Source organism: Bacidia gigantensis (genome assembly GCF_019456465.1).
Source record: "Bacidia gigantensis strain McMullin 20006 chromosome Unknown contig_132, whole genome shotgun sequence".
In the NCBI taxonomy this organism is placed as follows: Eukaryota; Fungi; Ascomycota; class Lecanoromycetes; order Lecanorales; family Ramalinaceae; genus Bacidia; species Bacidia gigantensis.
The window spans coordinates 6,730-20,323 of NW_025408592.1; the positions used below are offsets into that span (position 1 = coordinate 6,730).

Sequence of the window (13,594 nt, forward strand, 5' to 3'; positions counted from 1 at the left end):
AAGACCTTAATATAATTCTAATTATTACTAGTATAAGGGACTTAATACCCCTATTTATAATAATAGTAATAGAGATGCTATTTAAACGCAATAAAAATATATAAAAACAATATTATAATATTTTCTAAATATTATATAACTTAATAAAACTATTAATATCTATATGCTTAAAACGCCTAAGTATAATAACTTATAAACTAGAAGAAGAGGAAGATATATAGGAAACTATTAGGAAGACTATAGATATTATATACCCTATAATCTATAGTTTTAATAATATTTTACTTTTAAGTAGTTACCCTCTTTATATTCTATTTAATACTAGTAGAACCCCTAAATAATTTTTTAAAAATAATTCTAATATAAAGATTAAATATAATCTTAACTATATTATTATAAAAAATAAAGCTTTATAAAAGCTAACTTTAGCTATATATTATTTTAAAATATAAAAAGTAGATATTATAGAAAACAAAGAAGATTATAATAAAACTTAAAAAATTACTAATTAAATTAAAAGTATGTTAGTAATACTATTAAAGTATGAAATTATAAAGAGAACTTACTTTACTTTTAACTTTAAATAAGATAATACTATCTATTTAAGTAAAATAGGTAGAAATACAATAATTTATATATATAATATAGCGGAGTTAATAAGAAATATTAAAAATAAGCTAGTAATATAGTATAATACTACTACTAATATAATTTCTATAATATATAATTTTAAGTATAGAAACTAACTATTAATAACTAATAAGTTAGATATAAAGTTAGTTTTAATATAAGAAAAAGAAAAAAGCTAGAAACTAGAAGCTTTAATATTCTAAGTAAATAAAACACTTTATAATAATAAAAAAGTTATAATTATAATTAATACTTAAAAGAAAGAAGTTAATTAATAGCTAAAAATAGCTTTTTAAAACCTTACTAGGGTTTAAGCTACCTATAAGCTATATTATAATAATATATATAATATATTATACTAAGTTAAAGCCCTAGGAAAAAAGGTGCAACACTTCTAAGCTAATATAAAGAAAATTATATTTATATTTAATAAAAATTATAATTTAAAGCTTAATAAAGAAGATAACCTTATACTTTAATAAGTAACCTATAGAGTAAATATATATTTAAATACTAAAGGTATATTTACCTTAGGTAGTAATAAATATTATTTTAATTTAAGTAAGTTTAAAAAAATAAATAATTATAAATAATATAAAGCCTAGTAGTTATAATACCTTTTTAAACTCTTTTATAATATAATATTATATTTTTTTAAATACTATAAAATTAACTTTATTTATAATTATTATAAGGAACTAGTATTTAATATTATTAAGTTTTATATACTTGCTAGTATAATAAGCTTTTATTTTACTATTAATAAAGTATAATAAGACTTAGATAATATATTTAAAAAGACTAATAAAGTAATTAAAGCTAATACTTTATTATATAATTCTAAGTTTCTTATAAGCTTAAATAGAAATAAAAATAAAACTTTTAATAAATTTTATATTTATTTTATTATTATTATTATTCCTCTAAAGTTTAAAACTTAAAATAAATTATTATAAAGAGGCTTTACTATAAGCTAATAAATAGTATAATAACTAATAACTATTATAAGTATATAGAATAGTATAGGCGCTATAATATTAAAATATATTAATTTAATAATAATCTAAATAATAAGTCTAGTAAAAAGAGCTTATTTCACCTTATATCTAAAGGTACTAATACTTTAAAGTCTAATATAACTTTAAATATAAATATATATTGTTTCTAATTTATAATTTAATATTTAAATAAGGAAAAGCGCTACTAAAAATATAGAAAAGCAGAATATATTATAAAAAATAGTCAGCGAGTTGTTCATAGCGACTGGGACTAACTCATCCTAGGAGTTTTGCGATGATAAGACTAAAAAGGAGCCGTATCAGGACCGGCACATGCTTCTCTGTGTTCGACTATCTCTCGTACTTGACCTAGTGTGTCCGTTAGCCGCCATCGAGAAGCTTAAGATAGAGGGCCGATTTATACAGTGTGAGGAGGCTGCTACGCTGATATATATTCAACGTCTTTATTATTACTATTCGGGCCTCTTCGACCCGCAATTAGACATTAGGTGGTGCTATTCTCGGGTAAAAAAATTGTCTTAGGGGCCGTCGTCGGAGACTCTGCCTCGTCCATTCTGCCTTGTTCTTTCAAATCAATTCTTCAAGACAAGACGCGGCACATGGCACTTTTATGACGAGGCTCTCATTTGTGTGTCATTAATTTCCGAGACCTGTTCACTCGTACCAATAGTTGTACGATAATACGCCGCTCCGGCACGCGTTCAAGACATGATCTCCCGAAGCGACTCAAGCGCATATCGATCTCATTTTGATCTAAAACAAGACATCTCCATAATATCCTTTCGTGATCTCCAGATACTCGTCATCAAAAAGCGTTATGCCCGCTGTCTACTTCGTGGAGCTGAAATATAGGACAGAGCTTGGTAGCATATCAAAGCGCCAATCAGAAGTCCATTCATAGCTCTCATTCACTCTTTCATCTTGCTGGATCTCCTTTTCTCTCTCATCTGCAGAATGAAGACTCTCATTTTCCTCGCCTTCGCATTCTTCTATCACATCAGCCCCATCGCTTGCAACCCACAATTCACAGCAGTACAAGCACCACCAACAGCGACACCCACCCGCCCACCACAGTAAGCACCCCTCTATATCTCTCCCGCTTCCCCATCCCCTTCCCCCATTTCCACATCATACTCATTCCCTCCCTCCTCCTAGCCTCCCCGGCCGCCCCTTCCGCTACGAATACTACCCAAACCGCCTCTCCGTCTACCCCTACATCCGCACCATCTTCTTCCTCGACACCGTCTCCGGGTTTGCGCAACGCTATCCCGCCGACCAGGTCCTACCCTATGGCGAGTTCTCTTTCGAAACCGGGTCGTACTTTGGCATCAAGGTGTCGCCGGGGGGAAAGGAGGGTGAGGGGTTGACGTGGGGAGATACTGTGGCTTGTGTGGCTGCTGTTAGGGAGTACTATACGAAGAGCCAGTCGAGCTATGGCGTGGATGTGGATATTCTGGATGGGTTTTTTCTGGAGGGGAAGGCGCATGTGGGAGAGTCGGAGGGAGGGGAGGGTGCTGGAGTTGATGGGGCAGGGGGTGGGGGTGGGTTAAATTTGACGGCGCCGGCGCCGGCGACGGAGTGAGTGGTGCGTAGGGGTGGGACGGGAGTATGGCAAGTCTCCAGACGCAGGCAATGCAAGGGAGTGAGACACTCCCGCCGGCAATTGAGAAAGAACTTCTTGAGATATACGGAAACATGAGTGATGACTTGACATGGAAAAGTCTCGTGAAAATAAATGGAAGACTTACTGCTGCAGCACAGCCTGGAATTGGAATCCATCAGCGAAAAAGGCTGAAGGTGGCTATGAGAGCTCTCGACATTTACAGCTGTATCCTGGACCGTTGGTCCATCAATACTAATGAGGGGTGCGGTCAATTACCGCAGGAGATCAACCTTTCTATCTGGAACTCTTTGCATGACTGCCTCCTGGGAAGGGGCTCATTGCGGACTCTCAGCTTCTAAAAGCGTGTCACATCGGTGTGGCGCAAATCATGACCAATCGAAAGGGCGATCCGTGCGGTTTCGCGCAGGAGCGTGGAGCAAGGGCAGAAGGCTGAGTACTGGAGCTCGAACCTCTTTGAGAGACGATCGCACCATGCAGGGGTTCCTTTTCGTGGCCAAGAAACGTGTTGCATATACGAGCTTGACCTGCATGAACGCGAACGGTGACAGTACATAATTGGTTGGAAACAGATATACGTGCAGGGCGCATGAGGCTTAGCGACAAGACTTGCATGTTTGTACCTAACATGCTAGTAGACTCTTCACGCATGTCTAGGAATTACGCCGCGGTAATGATCATGGGTTTTTTAAAAGGGAGGCGTCAGTTCGTCTTAAGTCAAACTTCATCTTAGGTTTTGTATTTGACCGAAAAGATAAGCAACGCTTTCACATGACACATTTCTCAGTCTATCATGGCATTCTTAAGTTTGCTCTTTCCTTTACTCAGCGTTGCTACATCAGCTTTGAACCAAACTAACAAGTTCAATGCGACCATAAGGAACTCGACAACGATTATTGGAAATCACACAACGTCGAGCACTATGGCCATAGGCGACGATGATTGTTGCGACGACTGTTTTGTGAGGTGTAATTGTAGGTATGATCACCGTTGCACCATTCCATCACTAAAGTCCAACAGCCAATCATGGAGTCTGCTATGATGTAACTTCGCCCACGGTCTTCGACGAAGTCTGGTGCCAAATAGACCAGTGGCCAGCACCATTGAATATCTACGAGGGTTCGAAGCCTTGGTTGTGGGGCGTTGACGCAAACATTTCCAGCTTTTGTCATTCCCGGCTGTCGTCAGATTTCAGCCGATATTCGAAAACAGCCAATGTAACAGCAACGACGGATCTAGCGTTTTCGTGGAAACCAGACACCGCTCCGCCATGTTGTGACACGCAATTCTGCTATATATCAGTCAGAGAAGCTGCCTTGTTATATTGGCCAACGCCTGCGGCTTATGAAGGCGTAACGACGATCGAGGAGAATGACTTTACATTGTGAGTACAAACATTGCAAAACAATTCATCACCTAGAAATCATCGCTCAAAGAGTCTCAAGCATTTCACCTTCAGCCTATGTGGTTTTGAAGGATGTCGAGGCAACCAATGAATGTAGCAGAGTGGGCAATTCTTATGCCTCCTTGACACTCTCTTTCGGACCAGGCGAACTCAGCACTGCGCCCCATTGGCTCAACCAAGAATCCCTCAATTATGAGGACATTTGGTCAAATTGTAGTGAGGTCTCGAGCTACAAAGAAGCCCATAGGGGCTCAATATGTGGTTGGGATGAAAACCAGAATTCCAATTCTTATTGCTCTAGAGAGTATTTCTCTCGCCAAGCCAATTGGCCAGGAGTAGAACACTGTACTCCAACGCTCATATACCCTTTTTCGAAGTTTGGTGAATTTGATCCTGCTTGGAAATCATGTACGACCTACGCTTGGAACCCTATATTTGACCCGCCTCGAACTTTGGAACCAGCGGCTGCGATAGCCACCGAAGTTCCTACAAATTCCGATCCACGGCTGTTTGCCTCCGCCACGCCAGCTGCCAGTCTTTTGCCTCCTTTGGCTCCGGCGACTAAGGTGCCAGACACATCCACTCCTACTGAAGCTAGCCAGCATACACCGAGCTATGTTGATCCGGTGGAGTATATGGATCCTCAACGTGACCCTTCTGATACTGAGGGGTCAGATCTGCAATTGCCGGCACAGGACCATGCGGACAATTCTGCCGACCCAAAGCCGGGAAACAATCAGCCAGATGTGTCTATCAACAACCCCGCAGGAGTAGCGAAGGCCGACAATTCTCTCATGAATGGGCAGGATCGATCTCAAAAAGGTCTAAATCCGTCTACGCAGGTCCCCAAATCATCGAACGACGACGCAATTTCACACCAAATTGACAGAAGCCATAAATCCAAAAGCTAGCAACAGCGCGACTCTCGCCTTATCACGTCTAGGACCAGGACCCACACCAAATATCATAGCAAACGACCAGGTAATTCAACCAGACCAATCATCTCACTACAGCATCCCAGACATCGGAATCCTGGTCCCCAATGGATCTCCAATCACCACCAATGGCGTCATCTACTCTCTTGCGGCGTCAGCAATAGCCATGATCAAAGATGGCAAACCCTTTCCAATTCCCACTATTGCAGCGATAGCTCTCGGATCCCAAACCACACCAATCTTGACGTTTGGGGGATCGACTTACAAAGCCGATACCAGCTCTGCATTCACGACTAATGATCAGAAACTCACGCCCGGGGGTACCATCACCATCTCAGGAACGCCAATTCTTCTTTCAACGGACGGCACAGCGGCGATTATAGGTTCAAGTACGCAGACTCTCTTGCCTAACTCGCTACAAACAACAAACCCACCTACGCCCCTTCTCGCACCCTTGCTGACCTTTGGCGGTTCGACATATACCGCCGACAAAAATTCCGCATTCACAATAAAGGGTCAAACGCTCACGCCAGGCGGCACTATCACCATCCCTGGCACATCAATTGCTCTCTCACTCGACGGTACAGCCGCGTCGATGGGCTCAAGCAGCCAGATTCTCTTACCAACATCCGTCCTCCTGCCCGCACCACCCCAACCAACCCCACAAAGCCCCCTTTCTCTTGCCCCACCCCCAACCTCCTTAGCACTTCTTCTAACCCTCTCCAGATCAGTCTACACAGCAGACACAGCCCTCAAATTCACCATCGATGGCCGAACCCTCGTACCCGGCAGCGCCATCATGATTTCCAGTACCCAGATATCCCTAGCCTCGAACGGTCAGTTGGCCGTCATAGGCTCAAGTACGCAACGTCTCTTGCCCACAAAGAGACCCACCCTAACACCAAAGCTGTCTGAAATTACCGTCGGAGGACATGTCTTGACGGCCATACCAGGTGGGAAGTTCGTGGTAGACGGACAGACCGTGAGCAAAGGCCAGATAGTCACGATTTCCGGGACGCCGCTCTCGGTGCCAGTAAATATTTTGAATGTGAGTGGGGCCGGAGGTGGCGACGTAACTGGATCTGTGGGTATTGGAGGGTGGGTCATGAGTGCCTTCAATCCCCAACAGAGCTCGGTCGTGCCTTTTGAAGGGTCTGCATGCCGCAGCCGTCGAATCGACCAGATCAAAGTGGTGGGAAGGGTGGGGATGATGGTACTTGTAAGGGTTGGTTTAGATATGATATGAATATCATCAGGCTTTTCGCGGAAGTTGGCGTTGAAATGCTATGGTAGCTGCGGTGGTGGTATTTACTGTAAGACTACATTGGGGAGCGATAGTTGATATCCTAGAGTCATTTATAGGATACTGACATTCTCCTTTAGATAAAGTTTTCGAATAATCTTCCTAGAAAGTAAATAAAGCGAATAGTGTACTAAGAGCAAAGATGCCTTATACTTTAAATTATTCTCTTGAAAAAATACTTCTATTTTCTAGTTAAATTAGAAAGATATTATTTAAATTACTTATAATTAATAATCTGTAAAAATTCTAGGATAATATAAATAATATTAATAGTAGAGTAAAAATATTAAAGGTTAAAAATCAAGGAGTATTAAGTTATTTAAAACTAAATAGGAGTATTATAGAGGTGGGGAGAAGGGATTAACAATAGTATATATTAGATAATACTAACTAGAGTTGAAACCATTGACTAATTAGCTTTACCTAGTAAAACTTTTTACGCGTCCGTTGAAAAAGAGTCGTCGCCAATAGATGGACTAGGCAGAGATAGCCCAAGGCTTGGAGAAGGTTGAAGAACTGCAGAAAACTTAGCAGCCTCCCCCTTCGCGACGCTCTTGTAGAAAGGCTGCCCAGTGAACAATATCGTCTTTTCACCATTAGGGTAATTGTACGTCTGCACCCCACGCAGCAAGAAGCTCAGCTCCCTAATATGACTTACTGGAACATAGCCAAGTGTCGTTCTCGGAAGGAGAACCATCTGCAGCATCTTGGTACTATCGCTGTACGTTGTCCGCACGTTAAATAGCAAGTTCGACAGCATGACACACCCGGGGCCTCGGTAGGAGGATGCCAAGGTAGGCGTGTCTATTGGTTTACCGACTGGCACGCTTATGACCATGGAGGTGAGGAGGTAGTCTGCAGCATTGTCTTGGTAGACGATTGAGATAATGAGGTCTTGTAAATAGTTGAGCATGGAGATGTTGGAGGTTGCGGGATTAGAGGCGGGTGCAACTTTCCATTTGAAGACTGGTGGCGCTGCGCCGCCTTCGCCGTCCATTGCATCGTTACTCAGTGTTGATCGGAACTTGGTGAAGTGCCAGCTATTCGACAGCGAGATGGATGCGAGATCGTTGAGCTCGTGGGTCTTACATCGGTGGGTGGGTGATGTATCAGGTGAAGACGAGGGGCTTGAGGATGGTGTTACGACAACTGGTGAGGATCCGCCTGAATCAAGCCCTCCTCCGGTGTTTTGGAGATTAGAAAGAGGGCTTACCCCATCGTCTCTTGCTGTGCCATCATTCGGAAGCAGGATCGAAGCGTCAAGCACGGCTTGAAAATGCGGCGGATTGAACTTTGGCTTGAATATGGGTGCCAAGGCCCGTTCTTGGAAGGTAGGAATACGGTGACTTGTTGGCTGAAGGTCAGCAATAGACCGTGAGCACTCAAGGGACAGTGTTTTAGCCGTTCGATATGTAAGTTGCATCGCCACTTCACCCGACGGGCATTCAGTCTTTGGGGCTTCGAATTGGAGCTGCCAACATGGGTCATTGAGCTGTATTCCCATCATTGCCGCCGTTTGGATCTTCTCCTTGAAAAAGTTCGGATCAAGCTTGTTGAGCTGTGTCTGCAAAACGGTGTATAAGTCCAAAGCCATGTTCTCGACATGTAATGCTCGAATATCGTCACTATCGTTGTCGGTACCCCAGCAAAAGACACTTCCTCGATCTGACGTTTCTCCACGCTTCCAGAGGTGATCGTCAATAGGTTTGTTGCGATCTGGATCCGCAGGATTTGGAACGGTGTAGATGCGCGAGTACGAAGTTTTGATATCCTGATCAGACAGCGTTGCTGCAGCAGTGAACGATTGCTGATGTGCAGGCTGCGTGAAGGTCAATGAGAAGGTCTCTTTCGGCACTGGCTCATGGTTTAGAAGCCCAAGCATGAGATTGGTATCGATGATATCGTGGCGGCCCAATATCGGTGTTCCTGCGGTATCGGCGACTGGATTGGTTGAGAGGACAAGATCGGGAAACTTGGTCACTACTGCTGAGCGCATGTAGAATCCGTACCGTGGCACTGGTGGAGGGTAATTTAGGGTTGAATTAGGCGTGGAAAAGTACCGATTGATAGCCTGTTTGATGGCGCGACGGGCCCTGTCATCCGTGGGATCAATATGGTTGCCAATACTGAGTGCTCCGTCCACAAGAGCGTCAACCCAGTTTTGGTCAATGTGAAAGAAACGGAAGGATTCTATCGGAACATGTGACGGGTCGGTGATAAGGTATTGTGCGGGGATGTTGACCAAGTACGAAAGATCAAGTACAAATCGCAAGACCACCACCCAGTCTGCTGAGTACGGAGTGTTGTATTCGTCGTACGGAGGCCCGTAAGGCTGTGCTGGATCTTTCTTATCAGGACTGCTTGCAATCTTCAACGCTTGCTCAACGAGGTTATCCTCGAGAAACTCGCCGACTTCGTCGCTGTGGTATGACAGTACAGGCGTGGTCCGGCGCGGCACCCTCCAACGCAAGGCTGGTACCGTAGAAGTGCCTTCGCATTCTGCTGGATTGGACGTCAGCACTAGGTCTCGAGTTGTCGCGTGCAACGACGCAATTAGCTGTTCCCGATCTCTGAGTTTGGAACCCCGCTTCTCAAGCGCTTGCTGCTGCGATTTGTAGAGGGCGGGATCCGTGATTGCCTTTCGGACTCTGGACAAAGCCGTAGAGTACGGTTGATCAGCCATGGCTAGAGTACGACCGAGCTGCCATGCTGAAGAATAGGTAATGTCCATGATCCCAAGTTGCTGGTCAAGAATCTGAAGACCAGCGCCGGAATTGGAGAGGAGATCCCACTGTGGATACTGGACCTTTGTGGGGGTAAAGGGACCTCTCAAAAGCGCGGCACTTGTTTCACCGGTGATAGCACGATAATTGACCATTGAATATCCGTCGGCAATGCGAGTCATCACCCGAGTCTGGATAGGGTCTGGAGGCTCTCCGAAGATAGAAGGTTTCAACTCTGGCACCGAGGGCCTTAGAGGGCCACTCGTCCGCGCTAGAGCCTCAAATGTTGCCGCTAGATTGAAAGAGTTCGGTGGTAGACACATATAATTCCAGCTATGAAGTGATGCCAGAGCTACGTACTCCTGCTGTATGGGAAAGCCTTGCATCTGCTCGACACCTTCAATCGACAGCAGGTGCGCCGCAAGACTGACAGGCTCCTCGATTTTCAAGGGGCCGGTCCGATGTGAGACAGTGACACCGAACTCCCGCTCTGTCTGGGTCTCGTCATCGTGTTCGTCAGCATCCGCCATGCCCTTTGTGTTGACCTTGCGCACGTGCGATAAGAAACGGAAGCGGCCAACATCTGGACTTGAGCTCGATAGAATAGCGCCCTGCTTATCGAGCTTGGCGAAAAGGCTGTTGAATTGCATTGACTTGATAAAAACCAAGTTTGCAACATCATCGCGCGTATCTTGAGCGCTGACAAACGGCGTGGCGACTTGAGAGCTGTCCAACTTGAACACGTCCGCAACTGCCATACTTACTGCCATACTGGAGGTCTGCTCCGCACCACCTTTAAGCGAATCTGTGTCGCGAAACAGGCTCTTGCTGCCTTGCAAGGCTTCCGGTGGCAGCTTCAGCTCATCAGTCGTAAAAGGCAAGCATGCAACCCAGGGCACTCGGTTGTACACGTAGTCCGCTGGTGGAGTCCTCTCGGCGATGTAGCTTCCGTAGCGTTCCCACGGAACGGTGGCGTCGTTGAAGACCACATGGGGTAGTACTTCTGGTCTGACACTATGGCTCTCCGGTGGATAGACCGAGTACAAGGCATCGGATGCTATGGTGAACTTGGGCGAGAAAACCGTGAACTTTTGCTGACTAGGCACGCTCTTGTTCACGTCAGGGCTATCTTTGTCTGGCACAATCTCCTGGACGACCGAAATCGTGTAAGAGCCAGCTCGCAAGCCAGGGACGTTGGAGGAAAAGAGCTGCTCGTGACCTGGAGCCAATTGATCGTCTGCGAGCGCTGCAAACTGAAAATCTTGTTCAGCCTTGATCAATCGACGACCGTGGCGTAAAACAAGATAGCGACGTGTAGAAGGCCTCTTGCAGTGCCTCTTTCGTGGCCGCGGCATCTTGCACTGTTTGCGTTGATGGGGAATCACGGTGAAAAGATTTTATTTATTGGCACAAATTTCTCCGATCTTGGAACAACGACAATGACGACTGTAAAAGTTGTTCAATGAGACGCCGTGGTGAAGCAGAGCCCACAAGCCCCGACTGCTTAAAAGTCGGCTTTGGCAGACGTGTGCACTGATTGAAGGGAACGTCTACCTTCGTAAAGCATTCACTGCTTCACAGCCTCTTTTGAGTAAACGCTCGCCTGGTAGTATTATCGATGCCTCTGGGACTAATGGACTATTGACTTGAAGTGGGAGGACGACCAGACACTCCCGAGAAACGAGCACAAATCCAGGTATGCCTCCGGGCCAATACTCGAGTCTCAGGCCCGAATGGCGTAAAAGAATAAAGGTTGCAGTCGATCGTGCAGAAGCCTGGTAAGTATGTGATAGTGACTGCAGTAACGGGCACTACCATTTGTGTATCGTAATAAACGGGCTCGAGTGGCGCTCCATTTCGTAGCTGAACGTCCAATTGCGGAAATTGAGTTCAGGCCGGTGAAGCTTTAGCTAGGGACTAAAATGACTGTAGACCCGCTATGATGGGAGACCTACCTCTGCTACTTGCGTCCCCCCACTCATGCATGCATACACCATGCTCTGTTCCAGGATAGACACACGTTCTACCTCGGTGGCTTTTCCCCGCTCCGATATCAAGCTGATGTTGTCCATCTATGATCCTGTGGCGGCTGGCATCGACGCAAGCTTGAAGTTCTGGCCGGGTCTCAAGTCGAACAGGTGTTCTGGGACTCCCAATCCATTGCCATTGTCGATTACAAGGGTCCGACTTGTCTAGCGAGCAGAGAGGGTATATAGTCGCGCCCAGCTTCTTCGTCTGCTTGAGGGTATCGTGCTCAATTCCTCATTCTCGATCGCATTTTACATTGATTCTAATTTGCATCAATCAGAGACCCCATACGAAACCGCTTTCACCATGTCCTTTCCGGTGACTGCCTTGGTCAATCCCGCTCTACGAGATAATGAAAGCTTGCTATTCTACGCAACACAGAACCGCCAGCTTGCACTTCAACGCTGGTCTTTCCAGCCCAGTGTGCAGACGACTGATTTCCACGAAAACGGCCTTTGGCAGGGCCCTATCGTTCTTCCTAGTGCACTAGCATCGTTTGTTCAGAGGGGACTGGTACGTAGCCAACCTCAGCTTCGCTGCTCCGTACCGGACGAGTACACCATGCCTTAGGCTGAATGGTATTACCGCAGTCAAACGTATATGGCTTCATCAAAGCACCTGGCGCCAAGAATGAGGACCCCATGATTATCGCCCAGCTCAGTCCAGTGACGCAGCTCCTCACTACCGGAGACGAGCTCACCACCTCGTTCTCTGGTCTTGCTGCCACTGGCGACGGTAATGAGAACGTCTACGTCTACTATCTCAAGAATTCGTAAGTCCCCCGCGAGATGAAGCATAGCTTACTCCTGCGGTCCGATATCAAGACTGACAGATTACCATCCTAGTGGCCCTGGCACGAGTGCGGCGATCCAGCAATGTTCGCTCGGTAACAACGAGCCCGAGTTTAATCCTTTCGACAACCCGACTCCGGCTTCCACATCAAGGATCGCTGCCGTGCATGTGGGAGATGGCACTCGTCTGATTTTCTTCCAGAAGTCCAACAATGATATTCAGTTCATCAATAGCTCTGAAACCAATCCGGATGGTGAGTCGTCCTGCTACATTCCCCTTGGAAGACAATACGCAAGATTAATCGCGACGTCTAGCGCATACCATACATGATACTGGTAGTGCCGCTCCGAGCACCCCTCTCACAGCTATTGTTTACACCGAAGGCGGCGTTCCCAGTGTGTACCTCTACTTCGTGAGCGGTCAAAAGAAGATCATGCGAGCCACCGCGAACGTCAGCAATCTTGACTCGATAGTTTGGTCTACCCCGGCGACACGTGACAAGTTGAAGCTCGTCAGCGCCGATTCGCAGCTTTGCGCTACCGTATCTGCGAAAGAGAACATGGTGTTTTACGTTGAGAGTGGTGCGAAAGACTACAATATCCATCGGGACCCGAGGACCTGATGCGTTTGGGCAGTCGTAGTTTTCACGCTCGTTGAACTTGACTCTTAGTGCCATACTGCCCAGCTTGAGTAGTCAGCAAATTGACCTCCATATAATGCTATGAAATCAGTCCATCCCAAGCTAGGATGTTTCTAAGCAAGTCTGATTTGTCTCTTTTCTCGAGCACGTTCAATTGGCTCTGTGAGGTCATCGTCCTGTTAGGAGACCTTAGTGAACGCGGTCTAGAACATCTCATGGGATGACACCGCTTTACGGAACAGGGAGATTTACGGGGGCCTGAGACTGAAAGTGTGATTAAGAATGATGGATTGCTCTGCGGGGGGCGCTGGAAGCTGAGAGCTGAGGTGACGAATGCGGACGCACGCGACGGGTCGGAAATTATCACCCCTGGTGACCCTAACGTGGCTGGCCTATTCGGGCTAGATTGAGGGCTATAGCCCCGGAGAATATCGCCTAGACCTGCGACTCACACATCTTGCCTTATCTTTCAACAAACCCCCGCATTCTTTGTTATCT

General features: G+C 45.5%; 3 protein-coding genes across 3 annotated transcripts; 2 read left to right on the top strand and 1 right to left on the bottom strand.

Annotated features, from left to right (window-relative positions):
• Positions 1 to 4,690: 4,690 nt before the first annotated feature.
• Positions 4,691 to 6,856, top strand: KY384_001264 (uncharacterized protein; the record flags this gene model as incomplete). Its single annotated transcript, XM_044809795.1, has 2 exons — positions 4,691 to 5,497; positions 5,697 to 6,856. Coding segments are annotated over 2 exons (1,967 nt in total), but the record flags the coding sequence as incomplete, so codon positions are not given.
• A 493-nt stretch (positions 6,857 to 7,349) lies between these two features.
• Positions 7,350 to 10,991, bottom strand: KY384_001265 (uncharacterized protein; the record flags this gene model as incomplete). Its single annotated transcript, XM_044809796.1, has 1 exon — positions 7,350 to 10,991. The coding sequence occupies one exon, from the start codon at positions 10,989 to 10,991 to the stop codon at positions 7,350 to 7,352; it is 3,642 nt and encodes a 1,213-aa protein (XP_044672808.1).
• A 979-nt stretch (positions 10,992 to 11,970) lies between these two features.
• On the top strand, positions 11,971 to 13,078 carry KY384_001266 (uncharacterized protein; the record flags this gene model as incomplete). The annotated part of the gene is made up of 4 exons (XM_044809797.1): positions 11,971 to 12,177; positions 12,255 to 12,436; positions 12,510 to 12,709; positions 12,771 to 13,078. 4 exons carry the CDS (start codon positions 11,971 to 11,973, stop codon positions 13,076 to 13,078), a joined length of 897 nt encoding a protein of 298 aa, XP_044672809.1.
• Between the last annotated feature and the right edge of the window lie 516 nt (positions 13,079 to 13,594).